This window comes from Bombyx mori, chromosome 24 (assembly GCF_030269925.1).
Source record: "Bombyx mori chromosome 24, ASM3026992v2".
NCBI lineage: Eukaryota > Metazoa > Arthropoda > Insecta > Lepidoptera > Bombycidae > Bombyx > Bombyx mori.
The window spans coordinates 2149216-2162067 of NC_085130.1; the positions used below are offsets into that span (position 1 = coordinate 2149216).

Consider the following 12852-nt stretch of genomic DNA (forward strand, 5'->3'; position numbering starts at 1 on the left):
CGACAACTGGCCGACGCGCCGTACGTGACACCTGCGCTCAACACGAACGGCAAAATAATGGCGCGGTTTGGACGTTTAGCACGAGAGAGGCTAAGCCGAAAGGCATTACTGCTTCACGGCAAAAATAGGCAAGGTGGTGGTACCTACCCGCGCGGACTCACAAGAGGTCCTACCACCAGTAATTACGCAAATTATAAATTTGTGGTTTTGATTTTTATTACACGATGTTATTCCTTCACCGTGGAAGGCAATCGTGAACATTTGTTGAGTACGTATCTCATTAGAAAAATTGGTACCCGCCTTACAGCCTGGCCACGGGACATTCGCCGATGCGAATATTCGCGCGGTGCGAACGGCGAAGCGTCTAGCGACTAAAACAAGCGCATAGAAATGTACCTAACAAGCCACGCGCACCGGCGACCGGCGAAGCGACCGGCGAAATGTACCGAGCGAATCGCGCGATGCGGCGGGCGAGCAAAACAAATGCATGAATACGGACGGCGCGAGCCACGGAGTCGAGCGGTAGTCGCGGCGAATAGTGCAGTGATTAAATGAGTTTAGTTGTTTTCGCCGCGAAAAATTAACGCCGAAATTTTTATATTTTTTATTTATTATTTATTTTATATTTTTAAAGTCGTCGTGGCCTAACGGACGTCCGGTGCAATCGTGTTGAGCGATGCACCGGTGTTCGAATATCAGGCGGGTACCAATTTTTGTAATGAAATACGTACTCAACAACACTCAACGTTCACGATTGATTTCCACGGTGAAGGAATAACATCGTGTGATAAAAATGAAATCTTCAAAATAATAATTTGCGTAATTACTGGTGGTAGGACCTCTTGTGAGTCTACACGGGTGGGTACTACCACCCTGCCTATTTCTGCCGTGAAGTAGTAATGCGTTTCGGTTTGAAGGGTGAGGCAGCCATTATAACTATACTTGAGACCTTAGAACTTATATCTCAAGGTGGGTGGCGCATTTACGTTGTGGATGTCTATGGGCTCCAGTAACCACTTAACACAAGGTGGGCTGTGAGCTCGTCCACCCATCTAAGCAATAAAAAAATAAAATAGCTGAAATACTAGCTAGACCAGCTATTTGGAAGTCTAGCCACCCAAAGTATTTCTCGTACTTCTTGTGGAATTCTCCATCTATAGGTATACTCCGATTCTTATTCAAATCATGTACTTCACAATCTTTTCCAAATAATAGGTCCTGAACCAAAAAACTATTAATTTGTAAGCAATATCGAGATAATTTCGATATAGACATTTCGCTGTCGGACTTCCTTACTAGTCGCGGCGGCGAACGTGAGTACCCGTGGCCTCATTCCGATAGAGGCACCCGTCACGTGCGGACGTGCTCATCGTCCACTCGATCGCCCGGTCTTTGTTCGCCCGGCTTTTGTTAGCCCGGCCATTGTTCGCGCGGCCTGTGTTTGTGGTACATCTGCCGACTAAGTGCTCTTTCTGGAAGTTTTTATTTGTTTTGTTTCCTTTTGTTGTTTCTGTGTTCGTGGTACATCTGCCGACAAAGTGGTTTCCTGCAAGTATTTATTTGTTTTGTTTCTTTTCGTAATTTCTGTTTTGTTGTGCTTTTTCTTTGTCCTGTAGTAATCGCGCCGCATTGCCACCTGTGTTCAATAGAACCGCTCAGGTCCGAGTAGTTGGGGCCTCGCCGCAAGGCGAGTGTTTTCAAGACCCGGGGCCGCCCCACCTGGGTACTCAGCGATCATGGACGCTGTATTCGCGGAATTCCTCCGACTTCGCCACCCACAGCTCGCCTCGGAGTTTTTGGCCTTCAAGGCCAATCACACTGCGAGCCCTCTCGAGGACTCCGCCGCGCTCGCTGCTCCTGCGTCGCCTGTACCTGCGTGCAGAGCTTCTGCATTGAGCACCGCAGCCTCTGTCGTGCCTGCCGCTCCCGTGTCGCCTATACTGGCGAGAAAAGCTGCTGCGTCGTCCGCCGTGACCATCGTTTCAGCTGAGCGATCATCCGCGGCCTCCGTCGCGCCCTCTAAAACACCTACACTTGCTCGTAGGTCGCCTGCACCCGCCTCCTCGTGCTCCGACTCTGACTCGGACATGGAGGTCGACCTCGCCCCCGCCTCATCGACGGATGGATTCACCCTGGTACAGAAGGGTAAGAAGCGTGCCGCGGAGTCTCGAGCTCCCGCGGCCGCTAAAATTAGCAAAGCCGTGAACGCGTCGCGCCCCCGCCCTCAGACTCCCGTTGCGCCCCCAGCCCGTGCCACTCCGTCGCCGCGTCCGGTGGCACAAAATAAAACCCAGACCCCTCCCCCGGTTATCCTTCAGGAGAAGGCAGCTTGGGATCGAGTTTGCCTGGCCCTTAAGGCCAAAAATATAAATTTCACGAATGCCCGTAACCTCGCGAACGGCATTCAAATTAAGGTTCAAACACCCGACGACCATAGGGCCCTCTCTTCTTACCTCCGTAAGGAGCGTATAAGTTTCCATACGTATACGCTCCAGGAGGAGCGCGAACTCCGCGTTGTAATACGCGGAATCCCTAAAGAGTTAGATGTAGAGCTCGTAAAAGCCAACCTGTTAGAACAAGGCCTACCAGTGAATTCTGTGCACCGTATGCACACCGGTCGCGGTAGGGAGCCATATAATATGGTTCTAGTCGCTCTCCAGCCTACCCCCGAGGGTAAGAAAATCTTTAACACACAGACCGTCTGTAGGCTCTCTGGTATCGCTGTCGAAGCCCCCCATAAAAAAGGCACTCCTAGCCAGTGCCATAACTGTCAATTGTACGGGCACTCTTCCCGTAACTGTCACGCGCGCCCCCGATGTGTTAAGTGTTTGGGCGATCACGCCACGGCCCTCTGCGCTCGCGACCAAAAAACCGCGACGGAACCGCCTAGCTGCGTCCTGTGTCGAACACAGGGTCACCCCGCGAATTACCGTGGTTGCCCCCGAGCCCCTAAAATAAATCGCCGCGTCGCCCGCCAAAACCGCCTCCGAGCTTCCGGCCCAGACATCAAAGCCTCGGCACCCTCTGCGTCGCAGGCTAAGCCAGCGTTCGTTCCGGCGGCGGTGCCCAGTGTCTCGGCCTGGGCAAAACCGCTGCCGTACACGAACACGGCTACAACTCCCTCCTCCGCGATTCGTCCCGCCCCCGCGACTCGTCCCTCTCCCGCGACCTGCCCTCCGACCGCGTCCGACAATCTCGCTTTAGCGATCGACTTCTTTCAGTCGATCAACTTTGAGCGCGTTAATGCTTTGGGCGACGCCATTCGCGCTGCCTCCACTGCACAACACTTTATCGCCGTTGTGCAGGAATACGCCGACGTATACGCGTCATTAAATACGTACGTCCTCCCCTCACTCCGCCGGTAATCAATGGCGTATATAAGTAGAATAAAGCCCCTATCCGTAACGATAGGATTTTTTAACGCTTACGGTCTCGCAAATCAACGTGATCAGGTTTCTGACTTTTTGCGTGACCACCAAATTGATATCTTTTTAGTGCAGGAGACCCTACTTAAGCCCGCGCGCCGTGACCCTAAAATCGCGAACTATAACATGGTCAGGAACGACAGGCTCTCTGCCCGTGGTGGTGGTACCGTCATTTACTATAGAAGAGCCCTGCATTGCGTCCCGCTCGATCCTCCCGCGCTCGCTAATATCGAAGCATCAGTGTGCCGAATCTCACTGACGGGACACGCGCCGATCGTTATCGCGTCCGTTTATCTTCCACCGGATAAGATCGTTCTAAGCAGTGATATCGAGGCGCTGCTCGGTATGGGGAGCTCTGTCATTCTGGCGGGCGACCTAAATTGTAAAAACATCAGGTGGAACTCACACACCACAACCCCGAATGGCAGGCGGCTTGACGCGTTAGTCGATGATCTCGCCTTCGATATCGTCGCTCCGCTAACCCCGACTCACTACCCGCTAAATATCGCGCATCGCCCGGATATACTCGACATAGCGTTATTAAAAAACGTAACTCTGCGCTTACACTCGATCGAAGTAGTTTCAGAGTTAGATTCAGACCACCGTCCCGTCGTTATGAAGCTCGGTCGCGCTCCCGATTCCGTTCCCGTCACGAGGACTGTGGTGGATTGGCACACGCTGGGCATCAGCCTGGCTGAATCTGATCCACCATCGCTCCCGCTTAACCCGGACTCTATCCCGTCTCCTCAGGATACCGCTGAAGCCATAGACATCTTAACGTCACACATCACCTCGACATTAGATAGGTCATCGAAACAAGTTGTAGCGGAGGACTTCCTTCACCGCTTCAAATTGTCCGACGATATTAGGGAACTCCTTAGAGCTAAGAACGCCTCGATACGCGCCTACGACAGGTATCCTACCGCGGAAAATCGTATTCGAATGCGTGCCCTACAACGCGACGTAAAGTCTCGCATCGCCGAAGTCCGAGATGCCAGATGGTCTGATTTCTTAGAAGGACTCGCGCCCTCCCAAAGGTCTTACTACCGCTTAGCTCGTACTCTCAAATCGGATACGGTAGTAAGTATGCCCCCCCTCGTAGGCCCCTCAGGCCGACTCGCGGCGTTCGATGATGACGAAAAAGCAGAGCTGCTGGCCGATACATTGCAAACCCAGTGCACGCCCAGCACTCAATCCGTGGACCCTGTTCATGTAGAATTAGTAGACAGTGAGGTAGAACGCAGAGCCTCCTTGCCACCCTCTGATGCGTTACCACCCGTCACCCCGATGGAAGTTAAAGACTTGATCAAAGACCTACGTCCTCGCAAGGCTCCCGGTTCCGACGGTATATCCAACCGGGTTATTAAACTTCTACCCGTCCAACTCATCGTGATGTTGGCATCTATTTTCAATGCCGCTATGGCGAACTGTATCTTTCCCGCGGTGTGGAAAGAAGCGGACGTTATCGGCATACATAAACCCGGTAAACCAAAAAATCATCCGACGAGCTACCGCCCGATTAGCCTCCTCATGTCTCTAGGCAAACTGTATGAGCGTCTGCTCTACAAACGCCTCAGAGACTTCGTCTCATCCAAGGGCATTCTTATCGATGAACAATTCGGATTCCGTACAAATCACTCATGCGTTCAACAGGTGCACCGCCTCACGGAGCACATTCTTGTGGGGCTTAATCGACCAAAACCGTTATACACGGGAGCTCTCTTCTTCGACGTCGCAAAAGCGTTCGACAAAGTCTGGCACAATGGTTTGATTTTCAAACTATTCAACATGGGCGTGCCGGATAGTCTCGTGCTCATCATACGGGACTTCTTGTCGAACCGCTCTTTTCGATATCGAGTCGAGGGAACCCGCTCCTCCCCACGACCTCTCACAGCTGGAGTCCCGCAAGGCTCTGTCCTCTCACCCCTCCTATTTAGCTTATTCGTCAACGATGTTCCCCGGTCGCCGCCGACCCATTTAGCTTTATTCGCCGACGACACGACTGTTTACTATTCTAGTAGAAATAAGTCCCTAATCGCGAAGAAGCTTCAGAGCGCAGCCCTAGCCCTAGGACAGTGGTTCCGAAAATGGCGCATAGACATCAACCCAGCGAAAAGTACTGCGGTGCTATTTCAGAGGGGAAGCTCCACACGGATTTCCTCCCGGATTAGGAGGAGGAATCTCACACCCCCGATTACTCTCTTTAGACAACCCATACCCTGGGCCAGGAAGGTCAAGTACCTGGGCGTTACCCTGGATGCATCGATGACATTCCGCCCGCATATAAAATCAGTCCGTGACCGTGCCGCGTTTATTCTCGGTAGACTCTACCCCATGATCTGTAAGCGGAGTAAAATGTCCCTTCGGAACAAGGTGACACTTTACAAAACTTGCATAAGGCCCGTCATGACTTACGCGAGTGTGGTGTTCGCTCACGCGGCCCGCACACACATAGACACCCTCCAATCCCTACAATCCCGCTTTTGCAGGTTAGCTGTCGGGGCTCCGTGGTTCGTGAGGAACGTTGACCTACACGACGACCTGGGCCTCGAATCAATTCGGAAATACATGAAGTCAGCGTCGGAACGATACTTCGATAAGGCTATGCGTCATGATAATCGCCTTATCGTTGCCGCCGCTGACTACTCCCCGAATCCTGATCATGCAGGAGCCAGTCACCGTCGACGCCCTAGACACGTCCTTACGGATCCATCAGATCCAATAACCTTTGCATTAGATGCCTTCAGCTCTAATACTAGGGGCAGGCTTAGGGACCCCGGTAACCGTACTCGTCGAACTCGACAAAGAGGTCGACGTGCAACCTAACCCATGCATCAGCCCGCTGAGTTTCTCGCCGGATCTTCTCAGCGGGTCGCGATTCCGATCCGGTAGTAGATTCATTCGCGAAACAATTGCTCTTGAGTTGTTAGGTCTCCTTCGGAGGCGCTCGGGCAGTTGTTAGCAAATCCCACCCCTCTTGGCTGAGCCTTTGCTCGCCCACCTGTCCTGGTGAAACTGGAAAGGCCTTCGGGCCACCAGTAAACCTTCAATCATAAAAAAAAAAAAAAAAAAAAAAAAAAAAAAAAAAAAAAAAAAAAAAAAAAAAAAAAAAAAAAAAAAAAAAAAAACCCGTGGCCTGCAAACGGTGCTGCGCGAATGGTCGCCTCGCCCACCGCTTCGCTGTTCGCACCGCCGATCCCCGTGGCCAGGCCGTTAGATTCGAACACCGGTACATCGCTCAACACGAATGCACCGGACGTCTTATCCTTTAAGCCACGACGACTTTAAAATTAATAATTTAATTTAAAAATACCTCCAAGTAATACCGCCGTCACTTTCTTCGGCTCCGTCATTGTGTTTTCGATAGCCATTGTGGCTCCCACCCCTTCCATGCTGAAGACACAGACCCCGATGAACTCGAACAGACCTGGCACCGTCTTGAAGACGGGCATCTCCAACGGACTGACGGTCGCGTGTTTGGTGCCATAGTAGACGGTCGCTACCGTTACTATCACTGATGGATTAAATATAGACTCTCATCATCAAACGAACTACCAAGAAAAATAGATAATGCACATTTATTTATTTTTTATTACTTAGATGAGTGGACGAGCTCACAGCCTACCCGGTGTTAAGTGGTTACTGGAGCTCATAGACATCTACAACGTAAATGCGTCACCCACCTTCAGATATAAGTTCTAAGATCTCAGTATAGTTACAACGGCTGCCCGACCCTTCAGACCGAAACGCATTACTGCTTCACGGCAGAAATAGGCAGGGCGGTGGTACCTACCCGCGCGGACTCACAAGAGGTCCTACCAACACTAATTACGCAAATTATAATTTTTGCGGGTTTGATTTTTATTACACGCTGTTATTCCTTCAACGCGGAAGTCAATCGTGAACATTTATCGGTAAATCCCTTATATAATTTAACGTATAGTATATTAGCTTACAAAAAAAAATACAGCTGTTTAATCACAAGAGGAACCTACAGAAAAACACTACATTGAATTGGCATCACGAAATTATCATAACAACGCAGTCAAATAATACAGAATTTTAAAAGTGTTTTTATTGTTCTAAGATCCTCACATAAATGTTAATGATGTTAGTATTAATGAATCACACCAACCTTGAGATATGAGGCTTAAATCTCAATTGGACAGTCGTTTGACCCAATCAAACTAATATGGATGACTACGGCAGATATACTCCCAATACGGGGCTACCAATTCAGATTCAGCGGCTTGGCTCTGCCCCTGGCATTGCTGAAGTCCATGGGCGACGGTAACCACTCACCATCAGGTGGGCCGTATGCTCGTCTGCCTACAAGGGCAAAAAAAAAAGATAACACGTACAGGAAACTTAATAGCTCGATTTTTTTTTGTATAGCTTAGCTGGTTGGACGAGCTCACGGCTCACCTGCTGTTAAGTGGTTAAAGGAGCCCATACACATCTACAACCTAAATACCGCCACCTACTTGGAGATATGAGTTTTGAGGTCTCAGTTTTAACAGTTCAACGTCTACCCTTCAAACCGAAAAACATTACTGCTTCACGGCAGTAATAGGCAGGGTAGTGGTACCTACCCGTGCGGACTCACAGGCGGGTGGCGCATTTACGTTGTAGATGTCTATGGGCTCCAGTAACCACTTAACACCGGGTGGTCTGTGAGCTCGTCCAACCATGTCAGCAATAAAAAAAATTATATATAATAATATTTACTAGTTACTAAAAATCTGCACTAACTAGTATGTCCCAAAAACAATGTAACTCACAAATGAAAAAATCGGCTACAATCGAAAACGGCGCGAGATATTTCAGCGAGGTTATCATGCAGAGCAGAATGCAAGGCAGCAGCAGGGCTATTATGTAGATCCTTATGGCTGGACTGGAACCGACAGCCGAGTCCGTGGTCAGATCTGTACCCTCGACCAGTTGCTTGATCGTGCGAGCTATGACCACCTGTAAACATGAGACCACAGTCACCTGATGTCTTCACAAGTTTCTTCCAATTAAATTTGTTATTTAATTACAGGGTCATAAGTGACAAATCAGATATTTCAAAATATTTGTAAAGGGTAAGGAATTCCACAGAGACTAAAGTATTTTAAAATTTGAATCCTTGGAAATTGCCTCAAGATTACAGTGGGCCACGTCGCGTCGGATATACTGATGTGAAACTTAATTGGATTTTTTATCAGATGTTTAACCCTAATTTGTAAACTTGGACGTGGGCACTTTGCTACCGTCAAAAAGTCACAAAGCAACGTGAACTGACAATTACGCTCTGTTATTTTGAAACAGCCACACAATATTGTATTTATCGTGATCATTCTCCAACTATTCTCCAAGTGAGCTCACGCACCCTGGGGGACCGGCTCCTTGAGCTATATAATGGCTGCTTGGAGTCGGGACGGTTTCCGTCGCTCTGGCGGACGGGTAGACTTGTGTTGTTGAGGAAGGAGGGGCGCCCGGTGGATACAGCCGCCGGATATCGTCCTATCGTGCTGCTGGACGAGGCGGGAAAATTGCTGGAACGTATTCTGGCTGCCCGCATCGTTCGGCACCTGGTCGGGGTGGGGCCTAACCTGTCGGCGGAGCAGTACGGCTTCCGGGAGGGCCGTTCGACCGTGGATGCAATTCTTCGCGTGCGGTCCCTCTCGGACGAGGCCGTCTCTCGGGGTGGGGTGGCGCTGGCGGTGTCTCTTGACATCGCCAACGCATTTAACACTCTGCCCTGGACCGTGATAGGGGGGGCACTGGAGAGGCATGGAGTGCCCCTCTACCTCCGCCGGCTGGTTGGGTCCTATTTGGGGACCAGGTCGGTCGTATGTACCGGGTACGGTGGGACCCTTCATCGCTTTCCGGTCGTGCGTGGTGTTCCACAGGGGTCGGTTCTCGGCCCCCTCTTGTGGAATATCGGGTACGACTGGGTGCTGAGGGGCGCCCTCCTCCCGGGCCTCCGCGTTATTTGTTACGCGGACGACACGTTGGTCGTGGCCCGGGGGGATGATTTTAGGGAGTCTGCCCGTCTCGCCACAGCGGGAGTGGCCCTCGTCGTCGGAAGGATAAGGAGGCTGGGTCTCGACGTGGCGCTCAATAAATCCGAGGCTCTGTGGTTTCACGGGCCGCGGAGGGCGCCACCCGTCGACACCCACATCGTGGTTGGAGGCGTCCGGATAGGGGTCGGGGTGCAGTTGAAGTACCTCGGCCTCGTGTTGGACAGCCGGTGGGCCTTTCGTGCTCACTTTGCGGAGCTGGTCCCCCGATTGATGGGGACGGCCGGTTCTTTGAGCCGGCTGCTCCCGAATATTGGGGGACCGGATCAGGTTGTGCGCCGTCTCTACGCGGGGGTGGTGCGATCGATGGCCCTGTACGGTGCACCTGTGTGGGCTGAGCCGCGCAACCGGGCCACTATGGCTCGGTTCCTGCGCCGGCCGCAGCGCACCGTTGCCATCAGGGTCATCCGCGGATATCGCACCGTCTCCTTCGAGGCGGCGTGTGTTTTGGCGGGGACGCCGCCATGGGAGCTGGAGGCGGAGTCGCTCGCTGCCGACTATCGGTGGCGCAGCGAGCTTCGTGCTCGGGGCGTGGCGCGTGTCCCCGAGAGTGAGCTGCGGGCGCGGAAGGCCCATTCTCGGCGGTCCGTGCTCGAGTCGTGGTCGAGGCGATTGGCCAACCCCACGTGGGGGCTACGGACCGTCGAGGCGGTTTACCCGGTCTTTGATGACTGGGTGAATCGTGGCGAGGGACGTCTCACCTTTCGTCTGGTGCAGGTGCTGACCGGGCACGGATGCTTCGGGAAGTACCTGCGCCGGATAGGGGCTGAGCCGACGACGAGGTGTCACCATTGTGGACACGACCTGGACACGGCGGAGCATACGCTCGCTGTCTGCCCCGCTTGGGAGGTGCAGCGCCGTGTCCTGGTCGCAAAGATAGGACCTGACTTGTCGCTGCCTGGCGTCGTGGCGTCGATGCTTGGCAGCGATGAGTCATGGAAGGCTATGCTCGACTTCTGCGAGTGCACCATCTCGCAGAAGGAGGCGGCGGGGCGAGTGAGGGAAAGCTCTCCTCACTACGCAGAAACCCGCCGCCGCCGAGCAGGGGGTCGGGACCGGGGTCGTATCCGTGACCTGGCCCCCTAAGAGCTAGGGGTCCCACCCGTTTTGTGCGGGGAGAGACCCAGACGTGGGGTGGCGTGCTTGCACGCTCACCCGCAATAGGAAGCCGGGTGATGGCAGACCGCGTTCCCCCGACCGCTCTGGGGGAAGGTGTAACGCGGCGCCATCAAAGCGGGCTCTCGGCCCGCTGAACGAGGGAACCGGTGGTCGTTTCGCTGGCGGCCACCGGTCCGGCGTCCGTGGGACGGTGGGATGGATGTAATGTGCTCTGCGTCAACCCTGTCCCGCCGTTTCAATAGCCCCGACTGGGCTCCGGCCCGGTCCGAGGTAGGGCGCCGGTTGTGAGCGGCAGGAGTTGTTAGTGAGGTTCAACTCCCACATACCCCACCTGCCGCGCGGGTGGGGATCCGGCGATTTTCTCCTGTGGAAAAAAAAGAAAAAAAAAAAAAGTGAGCTCACGCAGCAGTTAACCACCATCGATGCTCTGGATCCGTCCTCACGGATCCTTCTAATCCAATCATAGTTAAAGGTACTAATAGCAGCAACCAGTGCCGGATTAAGCAAGCGTGGGCCCCGTGGCAAATTATTTCAAAGAGCCCTTGATCTACTATGGGTTCTTAAGTATAAAGTGGTAAAAAAACACTGTGTCGGGTAAGAGTGCTTGCATACGTCAGACTTTTTGTAGAGCTGATTATCAGGCTGATTTAAATTCTACACGTTTATACAAACAACTTTTTCTTAATAAGTCACTCAAAAAATTAAGCTCGGGCAGAGATGAGTGGGTTTAAATATGCGGGACCCCCGTTCGCGGGCCCGTAGCTATTGCTACTCTTGCTACATCCGACACAACCAAAGCGCAGGTTACCGTACTCGTCGAATGAGGAGTTCCATGTGAACTCTAAGTCCATAGCATTAGTTCGTTTAGTTGTTCGCTTATCTCAGCGGTCGGGGAACCGGGGTAAATTACCCCTAGTGGGGTAAAATGAAATTTTGGGGGGTAAAAATGAAACTTTTGTGAGTAAAAAGTTTGAAGTATTGAAGTGAAACTTCTTTAGAATTGTTGTTATTTCAAACTCGATGAAACGAAATGAAACTAAACGAAAAAATAATATTTTAAACAAAAAAAATAAAAAAATAAAAATTCCCGAAAAAAAAAAACATTTACTTAAATTAAAAAGCTTTTTTATAGGGGCTATATATAAAATTTAAACTAGTTTTTTCGTCTAAAAATACAAGAAAAATATCATATGAATTATAAAATAACAAGAAATTATCATTTACTTATATTTTCTGTGGGGGCGATTTTTTTCCTCAACTGTTTATTATATATATGTATTACTATTATTACCGTTATGTATTACTAGGTATTACATTGATAAATTGAATAAATGATGTTTAAATTATTTTTTTAGTTATTGTTTTCTTTTCAAAATTATCATGGGGGCTATAATATGAAAGATGCTAAAAAGAAGCGTTATGTTTTTTTTGTTCTTCGCCATGGCGTAATATCAACTTACACAAAAATATTTTGGGGTAATAATTAAAAAAAATCCCCGACCGCTCGCTGGCTTATCTCCTTAGCGTGATCTTTTTTTTCCATAAATTAGTTGGTATTGTAATCGGAAAATGAACGTACATACCCATTTCAGAATATAATCCCAAAGCTTTTATTATTATTGTAATACTATATGTGAAACCTCTAAGGTACAAAAATACCTTACCTGATAAACGCAACAGGCCCCAAACAAATCCATCGTAATAGTTAAATCGACCAAATATCTGAAAAAACGTCTCAGTGTAAAAAATATTATCTTCCACGAATCGCTTAGAAATATTGCGATCTTGCGATTGCGAATATTTGAATATGCGACCATCTATATTTACACAGTATTATATAACGGGTTCTTCCAATGATTTTGTGTGATATATAGCAGAACTATACATGGTTTATATATGGGTCTATAGCTTTTGGCATCTTCTCAATCGTCTCCCTATTGGCAGAGTGGTCGCGATCGTCACGTAGTCTTGGAGGGGGCAAATATGACACGTCTCATTTCATGGTCACATTTCTCCCTGCTCGAGACCTTTCTACTGCACTAATTTAGGGGATCCCTTAGAATAGGATCCTTAAAAGCCCTCAAATGCATTTCGGTTCGAAGGGTGGGGTAGCCGTTGTAACTATACTGAGACCTTAGAACTTATATCTCGAGGTGGTTGGCGCATTTACGTTGTAGATGTCTATGGGTTCCAGTAACCACTTAACATCAGGTGGGCTGTGAGCTCGTCCATCCATCTAAGCA

The 12852-nt window shown here is 50.3% G+C and overlaps 1 protein-coding gene across 2 annotated transcripts in view; it reads right to left on the reverse strand.

Annotated features, from left to right (window-relative positions):
• The window catches only part of LOC101745805 (proton-coupled amino acid transporter-like protein pathetic), a 39496-nt gene that overhangs the window by 16264 nt on the left and 10380 nt on the right, over positions 1 to 12852 (reverse strand). For both annotated transcript variants that reach the window (XM_038019709.2, XM_038019710.2), the window contains 3 exons: positions 12274 to 12331; positions 8207 to 8393; positions 6739 to 6939 (listed from right to left, as the gene is read on the reverse strand). In XM_038019709.2, the coding sequence (XP_037875637.1) occupies positions 6739 to 6939; positions 8207 to 8393; positions 12274 to 12331 (446 nt within the window). The remainder of the gene's footprint in view (positions 1 to 6738; positions 6940 to 8206; positions 8394 to 12273; positions 12332 to 12852) is intronic.